The sequence below is a fragment of the Symphodus melops genome (genome assembly GCF_947650265.1).
Source record: "Symphodus melops genome assembly, chromosome: 10".
NCBI classification, from domain to species: domain Eukaryota; kingdom Metazoa; phylum Chordata; class Actinopteri; order Labriformes; family Labridae; genus Symphodus; species Symphodus melops.
This window is the reverse complement of record NC_136700.1, coordinates 12,172,612-12,189,648: the sequence shown is the minus strand read 5'-3', so window position 1 is coordinate 12,189,648 and position 17,037 is coordinate 12,172,612. Positions and strand designations below refer to the sequence as shown.

At 38.9% G+C, this 17,037-nt stretch overlaps 1 protein-coding gene across 1 annotated transcript; it reads left to right on the top strand.

Moving 5' to 3' along the window:
• The first annotated feature begins 4,872 nt into the window (after nt 1-4,872).
• abhd15a (abhydrolase domain containing 15a) lies at nt 4,873-16,213 on the top strand. The gene is made up of 3 exons (XM_079354517.1): nt 4,873-5,778; nt 12,545-12,897; nt 14,478-16,213. Exons 1-3 carry the CDS (start codon nt 5,257-5,259, stop codon nt 15,121-15,123), a joined length of 1,521 nt encoding a protein of 506 aa, XP_079210643.1. The 5' UTR covers nt 4,873-5,256; the 3' UTR covers nt 15,124-16,213.
• Nucleotides 16,214-17,037: the final 824 nt, after the last annotated feature.

The window sequence follows — 17,037 nt, the reverse complement described above, 5'->3', positions numbered from 1 at the left end:
ACAAGAAAGAGAGAGCAAAAGGAAAAGGCTGGGGGGTAGCAGCTTATAAGAGGGCTGTATAGGGAGGCTGAAACTTGTAACATCTAAGTTGTTTTTTCCTGAGAAGAAAATGTATTAACTGCTCGTAAAGTGTCAGTTTGATACCAAGTAGGCAGAGTTTTTTTATTATTATTTTTTTGTGTAAGCCCTTTGGATAGGTACAGGAAATTTGGTTCAGGGAGATGTCGATAGCATGCACTAAATAGTCGCAGGTTGCCAGTTTAACCAGATACCAGTGTATCAGTTACTTGCTTTAACTGCCTCATCTGAAATCTCCTTTACCCTCTTTTTCCCAGTAATGAGTTAATTGATTATTTGAATTCCATGTGAGTGTCACAATCATTTAAAACCAGGCATCTCCCTGACGATTATCTTAAGAGGAGGGGACCACAGGAATAGCAGGAGAAAAGACTGTCATAATGACACTGGACACTTACTAATCTTGAGGTAATCTATTTTCCAACACTCACCTCACTAATCTACACAGAGGAAGGCCAACAGGCAAAAGAAATTCCTGGACATATCTTTATAATTGTGGATATTTGACTTAACCCGTCATCTGTGCTACCTCATCACACTAAGATATCTCCTTCTGTTCATGTATATCACTTCCTTAATTCTTATTTTCTGACCTCCTTGCACACCTTTGTCTTCTTTTTTTGTTATGTTTTTTACGCCCCACTCCTTTCTTTGAATTTCTGTCACTGCTTGTCTTCTTTGCTTAATGAACAGCTTTACCCTTTGTTTTATGAGTTGGCCCACTGGCAGAGGATAAATACGTCTGAGAATAAGTCTCAAATTAGCTTTTACGTCGCTGAGCTATAAAATGAGGACAAGGCTTACATGGTTGGCAGATTGTAGTTGCAAAAATGTCCTTCCGCGGTTCTTGTGCTGCCTGCATTTGAGATAGTGTTGTTATCAAAGACACTGAGGGATCCTTCTTGGCTATTAACTGTTCAGTATGCTTCTTGATCCCTTCATATAGCATTAGATCAGGAGAAAGTGTCACAAAAAGTTTCATGTGTTGTGACGGTTGTGACTCTCATTTAGATGTAACAGGAAGTGAATAAGGGACAGGAAGGTAGCTTCTTAGGATGTGGTCTTGTATTGACTGGCTGTGGCTTTAGAAAAAGTCTGCATCTGCACCAGTGGCAGGCAGCGTTTATGTGTGCTCTAAATTCAGATTTACTGATGTTATGAAAAGGCAAGAGTGTGCACAACTGTACAAACTGTGTTAGGGTTTGTTTCTCGGATATTCACTTAGAGTAAAGGAAGAAGAAAGGAACACATCTGTTTGTTCATGGGTGAGAGTCAGTCAACATCAAACCCACGTCATAGTCAGAGTTCAAGGGAGGGACATGTGTACTGCAACACCACATCAATAGATGCAGATGTTTGGAAAAAGTTCAAAAGAACCATGACATCATTTTATATGTGTAGTTAACCGATTTGGTGAGAGGAGACGTAAAGTATAACATGTTGTGTACTGAGATGAGATGTCTGAGTTCTGATTGATACTGACTTTACCCTAAAAACAATCCAAAATAAATCACAAGGAAAAACCCAGTCTGAGCCAGGATCTCATTCCAGTTCCCTTGAATTAATCTGTTTGAATCATGAGATTGGAATGGTACCATCATGATTTGTTTTAGTGTTAAAAGCCGAGGCCGTGCCATGGCAACATGGGCATGAGGAGTTGAGCCTGGAGAAGAGGAGGAGGGAGAGAAGGCAGGACAAGGACACATGAGTCCAAAACAGGACAAATAGGAATAAATCCCCACAGAGAGGACAATGATACAGAGGGGAGGAACAAATTAGATCCAAACACAAGCAATGAGACATGAGGCTACACAGAGTAGTCTCTTTCATTTTCATGGTTTAATGACATTGTCAATGTCTTCACTACCTTTGTCTAATGGCTCTCCTTATGTTGCAGTATCTTGACTAAGCGTAGATGTGAATGTAAACCATGATCCAGCCGAAGAGGTGGCCTCAGTTTGCTTCCAAAGAACCCTGCTACGGTTCATTTAAGATGTGAAAGCAACCGGACCTCAGTCCGACCCAGTTCTAAATCTTTTTTCTTTTATATATATATATATATATATATATATATATATATATATATAATACAGTCTCCTGTTGCCACACACATTATGGGAAATAATTGTTTGGTTAGCAGCACAGTGTTGTTGTTTGGTTTGATTGCCTATACTTTGATATTAACCAAAAATCATAGATTTTTATCTTATTTACGTAAGATATCAACTAATTTTCTGTTAAACTTGATTTTATTAAACTTCATTTCTTTTGCTCTATTAGCTCCATTCTACTAAATGTACCTTCTCTGCCACATTAAAAACATGAATAGTTCAGCAGAACTGTAGCCAGGAGACTTCATTTATTAAACATCATGTAGGATAAAGTGCACCTTCCAGGCTATGTTCTAATTTTGGCCCCTTTCTTTTTCTATTCTGTCAGCACTCCAGGGAAAAGACTCAAGATTTTGCCTGTGAAAGCATGTTTGATTGTAGATTAAGTATGTGCAAGTGTGTTGTTCATCTGAGGTCAGTGAGAAGTTACTGGGTTAGTTTCTTCCCCATCTCTTGCCTCAAGGAATTCACATTGATCTATAAATATTTATAATAAATTGGTTTGGAGAGTAGAAAGGTTACGGATTATAGGTATGTAATCGGTTTCACTTCTTAATCATTTGAGGCTAGAGGCCTTTTTTTATTTTGAGTAAGATAGCATAATGCTATGATGTCACTTCTGAGGACTACCTTTTCAACAAAACATCCCTCATCTATAATATGGATTAGCATATATTTGTGACCATGCTTCACATGTCTCCAAACAGCCAATATTTCTGTGTGTTTGTCCGATGTCAATACGCCTTAAAACAAGGGTCAGGGTCTTCAAATATAGAACAGCAGAGGGTATTTGTTTTGAGGCACCCTTTGTGACATTTCACAGAGAGCTGATTCCTTGAACAAGTCGTCAAGATCAGCCCATGCTACCAGGTCATCCAAACAATGTGCAATTTTGTCACAAAATTCAAATTAAGTTGTTGACCTTTTCTCGTCTGCCTCTCCTTTCATCAATACAAAATGTATTACTGTATTCCACGTCTTTATTTCTAGAGACCTATTGGGAATCAATGACTGTGATTCTTAAACAAGAGGAATGTATTTTGCAAATTAAAAAGCATTAAATAAGTTATGTCTGGTTTGCAAAGCTACTGGCCTGAAGTTTATTGTTTTGATCCACACATGACTAATTTTAAACACTGTTCATTTAATAGACAAGGCGGTCATTAAAGAGATAGCCTTAATTGGAACACAATCATTCAAAATGTGTTTTTTGCTTGGTGACTCAAGCATTGAACAAAAAAAACATCATGTTAAGTAAAATATACATCTTGGAAAACTGCAATACACATTTTCAAAAAACTGTTCCTGCTGACACAGCAAGGCAAGTGATATTGTGTAATTATCGTCCTAACATCATGATATGGAATGAAGAGAAAAATGCAGGTTGAAGGTCACTGAATCATTATGACCCAAATAAAATGTCTCAGAAATAAATGTTCAGAAAGATGTTAATAAACTAACTGTACAGAACACCACTTCAGTCGGCAATGATCTTGCCGAAGGGCTGTAGCAGCTCAGAAGGTTACCAAGGGAAGTGACCGAAAAGAGCTGAGGAAATTACCATGATTCTACACAACCAATGCAACAGCTGTGAGCTCTGGAATTCAAATGTTGTGCAAGTGGCACTGAACGTTGGAACAAAAGCCTACTCATCACTTCTCTTTTTCATATGTTTTGTGCTACTTGCACACAATAGCAACTAGTTAATGCTCAGCTTCCAGCAGACATTTTTTATTCCTTAAAAACAGGTGGCAAAGCTACATCAGAGTAGCACTTCATCTGTTTGTCACTGATGACTGTGTCAATTGGACATAATTGGGATCTTTTTATAGTTTCAAATGGCCTCTGATTGTTTTGCCTCAGAATATGAATACAGTGACACAGGGAGGAAATAAATATTGTTTGAGTCTGTTGTCCATGAATTATTCTCAGCACAAAAGCAGCAGACACAAAGGCTTTTGTTAATGTTTGTCTCTCTCTACATCATCCAACATATCTGATTACAAATTGAAATGTTCTTTCCAGTTCCTTGTTCTAGTCATTAATGATTAATCAATTTAAAAGGGCTATTTTTTTTTCCTATTTGCGATTCATAAATAGCATCAGGGGAAGCTGGGGACGAGGAAAATAGCAGTGAGGATGTTATCACATGACATAAATGTTATGAGCCTGAATGAAACTAAACTAGATCTCCCAGAGAGCAGTGGCCTACTTTTTCTTTAACTTACAACTGCTGGCGCTGAGCAAAACATTGCAGTGTTTAGTCAAATAACAGAAACCTGCTTAACAGGTTACTATATTTTACTTTCAGAGCCCCTAACACTGTCTCTGAATGCCAAGCATTTCATATTTGTCCTCTCTAATTATTTGAATGATTTGAAGATGTCTGGGGTTCATTCATCTATTTATGGTCATGCGCACCAACTACTAAGAGAGAGAAAAAAATGGGGAAATCATGACAGGGGGGCATGTTTCAAAAACGATGCACCACATCTTTGATGTGCAGTGAACACTTTAATGAGGGATTATAATAGAAAAGGAAATAGCGTGCAGTACCTGCTCTCTGTCTCTGCTCTCGTGTGTTTGTTTGTGCGCGCGCGCGTGTCTGTGTGTGTGTGTGTGTGCGTGTGTGTGTGTGTGGGGGGGGGGGGGGGGGGGGGGGCGTTTCTATCAGTAGCGGCGAGATGCTCGTAGACATTACTTGCGCTCCTAGCTGTTGGACAGCAACACCAGTGGAGCACAGACCTAGTTAGGGCAACGGACGGAATTTGCTCGTTTATCGAGAATGGAAACATCAGGTTGGTTGATGAATGAGCTTTGACGACAGAAACGCTGCGCAACGGATACAACACGCCTGCAACGAAAAGGGGCTTGTGCGCTTTGGCACAGGAGTGAAGCCCGCAGATTCATCCACTAGCTGAACGTTAAAGACAAAATTGGCATATTTCAACTGTGGAAATGTTACCCTGGACTATGTAGTTTTAATTTATAATTTTTAACTTAACGTTTGGAGTAAGAGTTGGACATCGCCCACGTTGTGCTCTTTCTGCTTCTTCCAACCGTGCCAATGCTGGGATGGCTTGTTGCTTTGTGCATTACGATCCTGGTGATCCTAATCTGGCCAGGCTCCAATTTTTTTGGCAAAAAGAGCAAAGCGGATACTTTGCTTCAAGGATTTGGGATTTCTCAACAGGCAGTGAAGGAGAAAACCGGGAGGTGTGTCTCGGAGCGAGAGGGGAACGACAGAACAGGCGAGAAACCACGCACCGTGGCCTTAATCTGCAAACCCTCAGCTCTGGCAAACTACCTCCTTAAACACTGCAGGACTTTCAGTAGTTTCACTCCTTGTTTCGGATGGACGTGGCGTGCCAGCGCCTTCCTGCAGAGTGTGTATGAGGTGTGCTGGCCGTACGACAGCCCAGTGCAGTTTGTGCGGGACAACCTGCAGCTCAGTGACGACGGGCTGGTGGCCTTGGACTGGGCTGTGCCATCCTATCAAAAACGACGCAGGACCTCCAGTCACTCCACCAGTCCAGTCCTGCTCATCATACCCAACTCTTTTGGGAAGATCACAAGAAATGTGTTAAAGGTAAACTTCACTTTTTGGCTTCACTCACAGATAGTAGATAGTAGTCCGCATAATAAGGAGATGATAGTGCTTCTGTAAAGATTAGTTAATCTACTCCAAATTCAGTTGAAAGTTTCCTATGAAAACTCAGTAAAACACGTCATAAAGCTATTCTGGGATCAATATCTCCTTCACAACACATGCTTATCCCTATATTATAGCTAAATAGCAGATATGGAAGATTCTGTCTGTTAATACTAACAGCCCCATAAATCATGACATTCATAGGAACCCATTTATATCAATTTCATTGACAAAGGTCAGGATTCATTTACCAAATACTTCTTCAGCTGATTCATGAACTTTAAAGTTCACAGAGCAGAAAAAAACGTTTCCTCAAATCAGCGTTTCAGCATGAGTGAATGTGCTGATGACTTTAAGCTGTATTATTCAGTTTCTTAAATGTCTAGTATTCTTTACAAAAAAATGTTGGCATAAATAAAAATTACTAGACTATATGACAAAAGTTACTCAAAAAAGTAAACCAACCAGGTAGAGGCTGCACACATATTGAATGCCTAAGTCATTTGCTGAAAGTGTTTAATCTATCCAAAGGTCACATATTGATTTAAAAAGACCTTTAAATTGGCTAAAAAGACAATGCGAGATTAGGCCAAGGGAAGGTTAGTTGGATACGGAGATGAGCTGAGCCTTTAAAAGAGCAGATGCAAAGGCAGCACCAGTCTTTCAAACTGCTCTTTCAATACACTGACTGAGGTAATTGAGAGAGGCATTACAAAGCATCGCTTGACTTAAGGGGAAGAGCAGTCCAGCTCCACATGAATGCCTGCTGGCTTTCGTGCCTCTCCAGGCTCCTGGTATTACCCAATTCATTTCATTTCATATAGTCATCTGTGTGCAAATCTGGAAAAGGCTTAATAAAATACCCAGATGTGTTGGACATTAAAATGAAGTGAAAAACATATTTTTTAATGTGATGAAAACTTGGATAAAGGAAGACAGAAGAAATGGAAATGGGAAGAAATATAGGTGAGATTAATACAAGAGTGTTAGAGCACTATAAATAAGTGTAGACTGAACAATAATGGAGAAGCTTTTTTTTTTAGGGGCCATCATCAGAGAGAGAGTTTGTAATGCTGTCATCCTGTTCCGCTTGGGAGGATTGAAAGCTGAGGCACCACAAGGGATATACACCAATTAAGATTGCTCCTGTCACTGTTTAGACTCACTGTGCAGAACACTCGCTCTCTCTCTCTCTATCGCTCTCTATCTCTCTCTCTCTCTCTCTCTGCATCTGTGTGTTTTATAAAGACTGATAAAAAACGGTTGATAAGCGCAAATGTTTGTGCGGGCTTATACACATATGGGTCTCTATCAGTAACACATCGCACAAAGGAGAAACAGAAAGGATAACGTAGACTCCGTCCCCCGCACACTTCAGAAAGTCATGCATTTTATTCAGAGTTGTACACTCAGATTCTCTAAAGCTCCTTTTTTTATTGTATACAGCAGCTGACAAGAGTAATTTAAAGACTGTTCAATGTCTTTATCTCTTGGCCATGGACTAACTTAAAAAGCGTTTGTGCTATTTCTTATATATAAAAATGTCAGTGGAGTCATTATCACATATCACTGTCAAACATAATTTTCTTTTTTGTCGTATAAATATGTACACTCATTTGTTAGAGTTTAGTGTAGTTCTGTTCTGGTGTACATTTGAATTGCATTTGTAGTAGTATTATAATTATATCCTTGCTCTCATCAGTGGAAATGTGGCAATGATTTTAGTTTTAGTTTAGGTTTTATGATCTGGAGAAACAGAGAAACAGAAATATGTGCATGCAAGTACATCTAACAATCCAGATGAAAATTGTGAGTTTGTGCAATAAATCTGCATGATGCTTTGTCACGAAAGCCAGTCAGGGTTTGGATTCTTTGTTGAAAGAAAAAAAAAAATCTAAAATTCCCCCCTAAAGGAACTTGTTTTCTTATCATACATTTGTTACTGTAGAAAAAAAGACAATAATTAGTAGTATAGTACATACCTCCAAACTCACACTGAACACTCTCACGCACACATCACAAAAACCCATTTTTATTCTCTGGATCACAAAGTGGTCACAATAGAAGGCCAGTTTAACAAATGGAGGTTTGTAAAACATGTGGGTATGAGCCCCACATTCAGTTGACTTGTGATTACTGTTCAACATGTTTAAAGGTCATAAATGTTCTTGGAAGCACATATCCAGCTGGTGCAGCCGTCCTGCTTCAAGTGATTTACACGCGTCACATTTTCCTGAAAGAGCAGAAAGATTTGTAGCAGTTCGAGCACAATTTGTTCACCTACTTACACTGCAATCACAAATGAGTTATTGTGGCACTCGTATTATGCAACACATATATTTTATGGTTTCAATGTACAATATTATCTTCTAATTATGTTATTAGTCTTTCTGCCTTCATCACTCCCATCATGGGTTTGTTTGACCATTAATTTTGCTTTTGTATTGCTAGAAAAGAATGGGTTTGGAAATTTCCAAATGCCCTGGGGTGTAGGAAACTAGTTAAGCATCCGAGCAGTAAATGTGCAGAAAGTGTAACATTAACAGCCGTTGATGTATCAGTGGGAAAGGTAATTGGGAGCATTAGAAGTCAATCAGTGCTAGGTTAGACATTTCTCTATGACATCCTTCCATTTAGGACAAATGACAAGATAAAGGGAATGTATGTGGTTGCAGTATATTAGCAAAGAAGCAGATATGATTTAAGAGTTGTGTTTTATCTCATTGTCTTGATAAATTCTATATTTTTGTTAACACACTGGTGAGAAATCATGGTGTATTTAAACGTTTTTTTTTGTAATCTGTTGTTTTTCAATGGAGAAACAACTTTACATGCAAAAATATTTTAAGGAATTGTAGTACAAATTAGCCAGATTGTTGCTCATCCTTTTCCTGCTTCGCCTTTCAAAACACATTTTTATTTATTTACTGTAGAAGGTACTTTAATGCAAACAGAGAACTGTAATAAAGCTTTACATGAAGAAAATATCATTACTGATATTTAGAATTTTGAATATTACAAACTCCAACACAAGATTTCATTTATATGATCAACCGGAGATTCTCCTGCTGCAGTCTGATCTGTAATGGAGGGGCAAGAGCAACTCTTAGGCTTTAAGTTCTTCAAGTGACTTGACAGCTGTTCTGTTAAGAAACTGATAGTGAATCTGATCTTTGAATGTATATATAGCACAGCTATACATTCAAAGATCAGAGTCACTATCATCACTTTGAAATCTAGCCAGAGGAAAAACTCTCTAATCATTTAAAATACATTACACTCCAGACCATCATTTGTCTGCCTTTGTAAGACTTCACAGCACTATAACTAATGTTAAGAAGTTTTGCATAGTACCTGTTTCTGGTGCACGTCTACAGCCTCAAACCCGAAAATGACCAACGTACTAATTTTCTTGTTCATTAAATCCCTGAACTCCGCGTCTTGTCAGCTGAAGCCATTTCGGGAAATTAAAGAGCATGTGGAGCAGCCTTAGTTTATAGTATTATTTAGTTGGTCAGAAAAAACGACCTTACTCTTTGTTACGTTATTTACAAAGATATGAACACTAAGCAACATTGAACAAAGTTATAGGAAAAATTGCCTTTAAGAGTCAGAAACCTCTAACAGACCCAGACTCAGCCATCTGGTGAGATTGTGTTGAGTTTGGAAAGTCAGAGAGAGGCTTTTCTAAAACTTCAAAAACCATTACAACAGATTTGTCATATCTTTATTATTTTTGCAAAACATTAGCAACTGTTTTGCACGTTTGCTCGGTAGCAGTAAAATCTGTGTCAGATTAAGCTTTTGCAGCATAAGTTTCACACGATGCCGTCACCATGCACGATGAAGCGATCCTCCAGTTATTCTACTATAATTTTCACAGGAATTTCCATTCCTCAAAATGCATGCATCAACTCACAGGCCTGTTGAAGAATATTTTAGTTGACCTGAGTAGAGGAGAGAACAGTGTAGTGTGATGCTTTGTTTCCTTTGAAAGGCTCTTAATCAGATAACATCCTCCATTTAACTTGATTCGAGGCCACATGTCCTGATGAAGCTGCTGAAGATTGTCTAACATTGGAGGCGGTCTCACAGAGGTAGATCGCTGTGTTTAAAATTCCTCAGAGTAAACATTGTCAAACGTTAGAACCACTTCTGTATTTATGTATGTGCCATTGTTTCAACACAGAGGGTGAATAAACATGCTATGTGTAAGTGTGTGTGAGTGTATGAGAGTTGGCAAGTTGTCCAGTGTCTGGAGTCCCTGCAGATGGAATTTGTCACTGAGCTGACATTTAGTCAGCTCTGGCAGAAAACTGCTGGAGAAGCTGCTGTTTGTTTCCCCTCTGTTTCTGCAATGAAGTGGAGCGCTCTAAAATGAATCCACAGTGTTAACATAATATTTCAGGTCAACAATATATTATTTAGATAGCAGGTTAATTTTCTTTATTTCTTTGAAATGTATCAGTGATAATCTGATAGGCTACCATTTTGTTTACACCTGGTTTATTTTGTAATCCGGTGCATTTGTATCATATAGTCTTACTTCCAGCCATTGTTCTGTGTCTTGTCTTGTGTCCCAACACACCTGTGTCTATTCTGCAAATAGTCTGACCTGTGTATACCCCAGCTCTCTCCTTCATTTTCATTGTCTCGTTAGTGTTTTTACTATTTCCAGCCGTGGTGTAATGCCGGGTATATGCAGGTAAATTGAGCATACTGTACCTACTTGTTTTTTCAGTCTCCATAGGGTATTCTGATTTCCTCGGATTCAGACCATTGATAGTCTGACAATATTCAGTAGTTTGCTTCAATTTTTTTCCTAGTCTCGTGAAAAGATTACCTTCCCACTGGGTCTCTAGTTAAACTATTCAATTGTACGACTTGAATGTGCATGAGTAGTCTTACATGACACTGTTTATAACACAGGCAGTTTTTCCTTTGCTGGAAGGGGTCACTTAAAAACACATTTTGGGGAAAGTTTAGGGTATACCCTCTTCTTCAGCCACCACTACACCAGCGCTTTCTGACATTGTTTTCCTTGTATTCACTTGACTGGTTTTGAACTGCGTTTGGATTCTTAATTTTTGGCCTTTGGATTTGCCCTCATTGGATTTTTCTTACTTTTTTGACTGCCTTTCTGTGTATGACCTTTGAACATTGACGTTGTTGTTGTCACGAACTTCCCTCTGCGTTTAAGTGTGGTTTTGTATGTTTTTATGTAAAGTGTGGTCAATTGTTGCATTAAGGGAGCACTTAGGGCAAATGTGTTACCTTGCAGCTGGTGATATATCCTTCATCAACTTATCAGATTTCGCCAACAACATCCTTCCTCCTTTATGAGTAATCTCTCTTCTGAAGAAATGACAACAACTGTAACAGATATTCTCTTTAAAGTATATTTTGATCTATTGAGCTCTTCCTCCTGGTAGTGTGTTAAGTCTCTAACCCTAAACAGTTGTTGTTCATCCCTCTCAGTCTGGTGAAATCAGTTATTCAACAATGATCTCTTTAGTGTCAGGTGATATAGTTTTACACTTTAACGCTTTATTACTACTTGAGCAGGCAGGTGTGAGTAAATCCTTTCACTCTCACTTCATCTAATTTAAACTGCTTCATTCATCACGCGGCCCTGTCTCATGCAGATTAAAGTGAGAAATATTAAATCACAGATCTCTATATCTGTGGGAAATAAACTCAGAGATTTATATTCAGCGTGGATCACATGACTCAAAGAGTTGGCGTAAGATAAGCGGCTTATAAAAGAATTAATACAAGATGTTCCCACGTGTTAGCTTTGCTTGCAACTTTCCTGACATTCCTTGTGTTTCTATAAATTGTGCTGTATTTGATTATTCATTCTACAGGTGTATTGACTATCGTTTTCAATTTGCAGTTTCTTTTCAAGAGTTTACATTAATGTGTTATTCCATAATTTTTCCATATTGCTTAACAAAATAATACTGTTTTGTGTATTGAAGTTGGTCAACTTTGACAATATGTGACACCCCTACATTTGTAAATGTAATGTGGCATTGCAGGAGCCATGTAGGGTGCTTGAGTACTGCCTACACTATATAGACCCTCTCCATCTTAAAGCCGAATAACATAGTCTTGGAAAATAACAACTTGTTGCTTTTGTCTGGTGGAGTTTGGACTGTTGGATCTACTTCGAGGGGTCCTAGAACTTTTTAAATGTGCAATATTGAACATCCGTCCTACAAGATTTGGATCAACATAGAAACAAGCAAAGTTGTATTTTTGGTGTGGAAATAGTTACACCTATTTATTGAGTGGTAAAACATAGAAACACTCAATCTACTGTATGTTTTATAACTTCTCCTACCAATTTCTTTTTCCATATTTTTTCAATAAAAGACGTCATCCATTTGGGGTGTTTCAACTGCAAAGACATATAGTTGAACATAATGGGAACAAAAGGAAGAATTGTGTCATTCTTGGCATTAGAGCTTAGAGACAAGGCTACAGTTATGTATTCATGTGGCCTATTCAGAGTTCACTAAAAATGATGTCAGCATTGCATTAAGAAAACAGTGTACAACCATCTACCATCTGTGCACAAATTGATTATTACCGTTACAAAGGGATTTGTTTTTAATTGAAAAGGGAAAACATCCTAAATACTGATTACTTCTCATATATATTGAATCTATATTATTTTTTCTACCCTGTCTCTCAACAGTTGTGTGAAACTGCACTCTCCCATGGCTACCTTCCAGCGGTTTTCAATCGCCGCAGCCACCATGGCACCCCGCTCACTACTCTGAAACTGCAGCAATTTGGCGACCCTACAGATCTGCGCGAGGCTGTGCGGTACATTCGCTATAGACAGCCTGCGGGGAGACTGTATGCAGTCAGCGAGAGCACTGGGTCCGGCCTGCTCTTGTCTTACCTAGGGGAGTGTGGATCATCCAGCTACATCACTGCTGCTGTTTGCCTGTCGCCTGTGTTCCGCTGTCAGAGCTGGTTTGAGAGCGGACTGTGCTGGCCGCTGCAGTGGGCACTCGTGCTCTACCAGAAGATATGTCTCAGCAGGTACAAAGGGCATAACTAGAGAGATAAGGGAGACATACATGTTTATATGGGGGGGGGGGGGATGTTTGGTAAAATGGTAATGAGACATTGTTCCTAAAATGAAAAAAAAGGTAAATAAAAGTAATATTGTGGATTATTAGAACATTTGAACATTTGTCTGGTTCAGTTATAACCCTCAGTCTTCTGTTTATAACACTGATATAATGATTTTTGAAAGGGAAAGAATCCAACCTGTCAGAGAATCATAAAGACTGTAAAAAAAAACAAACAAACAGTTTTTCCAATTTTTACAGAACTGACTTGACATGTAGGCCACAATCTCTCTTTTCTCACAAGAAAAATGCAGTCATGCAAACTAAAACAAGTAAAAAAGTTTGTTTTACACAGAATACTGTTAGGTTAAGCAAACATGTTGACATTCTAGCACTTATGTCCATTGTGCAGTGCAATGAAGTTGCTCTGAACACAACATTCAAAAAGAAAAGAAAAAGATGAAAAAAGGCCTCCTTTTAGTTGGCAATTTCAAAGTGAAAAAGCTCAAACATGGAGAATTGATAGTAAAAAAAAAAAAAAAAAAAAAAAATAGCCAGTCAATGCACTTTTCAGACTGATCTCAGAGGCTGCTACATAAAGTGCTTTTCAGTTCAAATAACATTCCAGCACCGACAGTTATGCCTTTTGGGAGCAACTTGTCAGTTGAGAGGAGACCTGGTCAACCACCAAGTCACAGTCACCCGTGAAACATGAACCTTAACTATAGGTAAATGCATGAGAGGTCATGTTATAAGAGTGACTCTAAAGAATTCAACAATGACCTTTAGTTCCATAAAGGACTAACACCCCAGTCCCCTGAATTAATGTATACTGTAGTTTTGGTTTTATAATATATGGCTTAAATACTCCTTTACCTGACTAGTCATGTCTCTTGGGCCGTCTTACTCCTTTTTAGTAATATTGTGATCCCTTGTACCACCAATTAAGTTTAGTTTTTGCCATTGGCAATTATGGACCAGAAACATGAAGACAACATTGTGTTGTGACATCTGTAAAATGACAATAAGTAACTTACATGAATATTTCTGAATGTTGTTTTTCATAGAGAGTAATGTTTTAAAGGTGTAGATGCAGATCATCTGGATCCAGTTATTTTTTGGCAAAAGATGCAATATGTAAGTCAAGAAAAAATGCTACTTCTCCTTGTCAACTCACCCTGTGGACAATATCAGTGTAAACAAAACTTGGCTTCATAAGCCTTCAACATGAGTAAAACAAGGACAATTATGACATTTCAGAAAGTCAGCAAGGAGGCTTGGTTAAAAGGGGATTGTTAAAAACAGCTGCAAGCAGTCCCTAATCACCCACAAGAAAAACAATTAATAAACAATCAAGTTACTGCAGCAACAGATGGCCTGCTCAGAGTCAAGTTATTGATTCTGAGAGACAGCGTGACCCAGGCACTGATGCTCAAATTAGAGCTTCAGAGGGGTTTTGAGGCCCATCCAACTTTCCATAATTGATGTTCTTATTTTCTCTTGTTTTTTGATGCTTATTTGTTTGTTTTTGTGCGTGTGTGCTTATAGGTACAAGACAGTTCTGGATGAGACCATACAGACTGACACCCTGTTTTCCAGCTGTTCTTTGCGAAGCCTGGAGGAGTCGCTGTTCTGTCAGTCTAGACTAATGAGCTCTTCTTCAGTAGCACCACCAGGGAGCTGCAGCAACACATCAGGTGCCTGGGACACTTACTGGGAGCGCAACGAACCCTTGAGGGACGTGGATGAAGTTGCTATCCCTGTTTTGAGTGTGTGTGCCCAGGATGACCCAGTCCGAGGTGACACCCAATCCACAATCCCCTTGGAACTCTTTGAGACAAACCCACATTTTTTCCTCCTCCTGACTGAAAGTGGAGGTCACTGTGGTTTTTCCACCCAGCCAGAGGAAAGTGCATTTAGTTCAGTTGGTTCTGGGGCGGTGCAAAACGGTGCGACTGCGAACCGTGGGACCAACTGGAGCCACAAAGTCCTACTGGAATTCTTCAGGGCGACCACAGACTTTTTTGCAGCGGAGGAGAGAGCAAAGCAGCTGGCAGCGAGGAGGAGGGGGTTAGGGGGAGGGGCAGGAGGTAGAGTTTTTCGCCACCGCAGCGTCAGCACATGTAAACGCGTGCCAGCGTGTTCCCATAACATCCATGCCATTTATAATTGGCAGAGATCCTACACGAGATAAGCAACCTTTGTGGAGGTTTATGGAATAAAACTGATTGTTTGTGATGTTGTCTAGATTCTGGCTTTAAAGCATTCCGGTTGCTGCCTGCATATTTGATGCACTGCTTCAAGTGTTCAACTAGTATCATTGAGTTACCTGAGGTAAAAAAAAAAAAAAAAGTGTTTGTTATTCTCATAGGCTTGATGTGAGCAATTAAACACAGGGATAGTTATAAAAAAAAAAATAAAAAAAAATCATGTCAGGATTCAAACTTGCATGCAGCCACTATGTTTAACAATTAAACAGCTGACAGTAAACTCTCAAATTGGGGCACTATGGTTTTCTACAGACTGACCCAATTCTTCACTGCCAGCTCTTCAAATGTTCTGTCTCAGCTTTATGTCACACAAATATACATCCGCCTCACATTTTGCACAACTCGCTGTACCTGCAACCACAAATGTGCCATGTCATATGGGACACATAAAAGCTTGACACTTGTTTTACAGTATGTTGCGGTTATTCTTTGTCTGACAAAAAGGATGTTCAGAAAGTACAGTAAATCCAGTGAAATAAATGAAATGCTTTTGTGTTAAATGTCAAACAGGATTCATAAACTTTGTGATGTTATTGTACACAAAGTTTACTGCTTGAGTTACAGGACACTTGTCTTTGTTTTGGTTCTGTGCATGACACTCAGTCTAGAGAAAATTCAGTGTAATATGTTATATTGTAAAGAGCTGAGTGGCTGAAAGCTCTTCTTTTTCTGTCTCATCACTTATTCTTTGTGCGGCAGCTGCATGGCTGCTTTGGCATAACCTGGAAATATAGGTACTCAGTGCATCGGGGTAATAAATTATACAGAATATAAATGGTGCAAAGTATTGTGTTGAAAGTGTTTCAAAAGGAGACCTTTACAGGATATCTTAACAGTTTATAATGCAGAAAAAAGCAGAGGTTCAGGCTTGTGGATGTCAGAACCAAAAACTACCAAGCGCTGTTTTATGTTTTATAAAAATTCTAGACTCCTATTAAAAGTGCATTGTATGACAGTATTTGATGGAGGTAAAAACGATGAATGAATAAATAAACAAACATGACAAACTTGGGATTTTCACTCTGGTTAATGTGCAACAATAGCATCAGCATTATTAAACATGTAGTTAATATATTTATTCTGTGATTTATCAACTATTGTTTCCTCCTCATCCTCATTTTTTATGATTATCACACTTACGGTAAGTTGTGATTTGTGCTCTGGGCAAACCCCTGCTGAGTTAGTGCCCTCAGACACTCCCTTTTATAGCACAGTACCCACAGCCATGCCCTGCTGAGTGTGTGTGTCTTTGTGACACACTGTGTTTGTCTGCCCACTGAGCCTTATCCACTCAGACAGCTGGAACACAGCAGTGTACACACAGACACACAAAATGTGGGCCTGCAGTCTCACTGTCAACACACTTCCTTGCTGCCACACAAAAACACCCTTCCACACACTCAAAAATTAGCACATTCATGCAGGGTATATATATTCTCATTATCTGGAGGAAGATGCACAGTCTCATACGAAAAACAAAAACAGATTTTGACACTGTTGCCTACCCCTGTTAATCACAGTGTTGTTAATACAGGTAAGTAACCTATAGTGATACAGACTCAGAATCATTATGGAATAATGTATAATTATCGGAGTTTTCTTATATTTGCTCAATAAGATTAATTGATGAGTCATGAATATTCATTTAACAAATGATGCAAAAATAATAGATGTTGAAGAGATGGATGAATATCTCTCTTTATTTTGAGTGTGGCACCCGCACTTTGAAGGTTGTGTCACGGCAGTGTTAGTGTGCTTAAAATGAATAATTCATTATTATACCTTGCATATATGTAGAATACTGCAACCTGTGCAACAGGCAGGTGAAGCCTGCAGTT

Excerpts from the sequence above, each read along its gene's own strand:
- abhd15a (XM_079354517.1), top strand. The coding sequence starts at position 5,257 with ATGCTGGGATGGCTTGTTGCTTTGTGCATTACGATCCTGGTGATCCTA. Across the intron at positions 5,779-12,544 it reads TCACAAGAAATGTGTTAAAG|TTGTGTGAAACTGCACTCTC; the intron begins GTAAACTTCACT and ends GTCTCTCAACAG. Across the intron at positions 12,898-14,477 it reads CAGAAGATATGTCTCAGCAG|GTACAAGACAGTTCTGGATG; the intron begins GTACAAAGGGCA and ends GTGTGCTTATAG.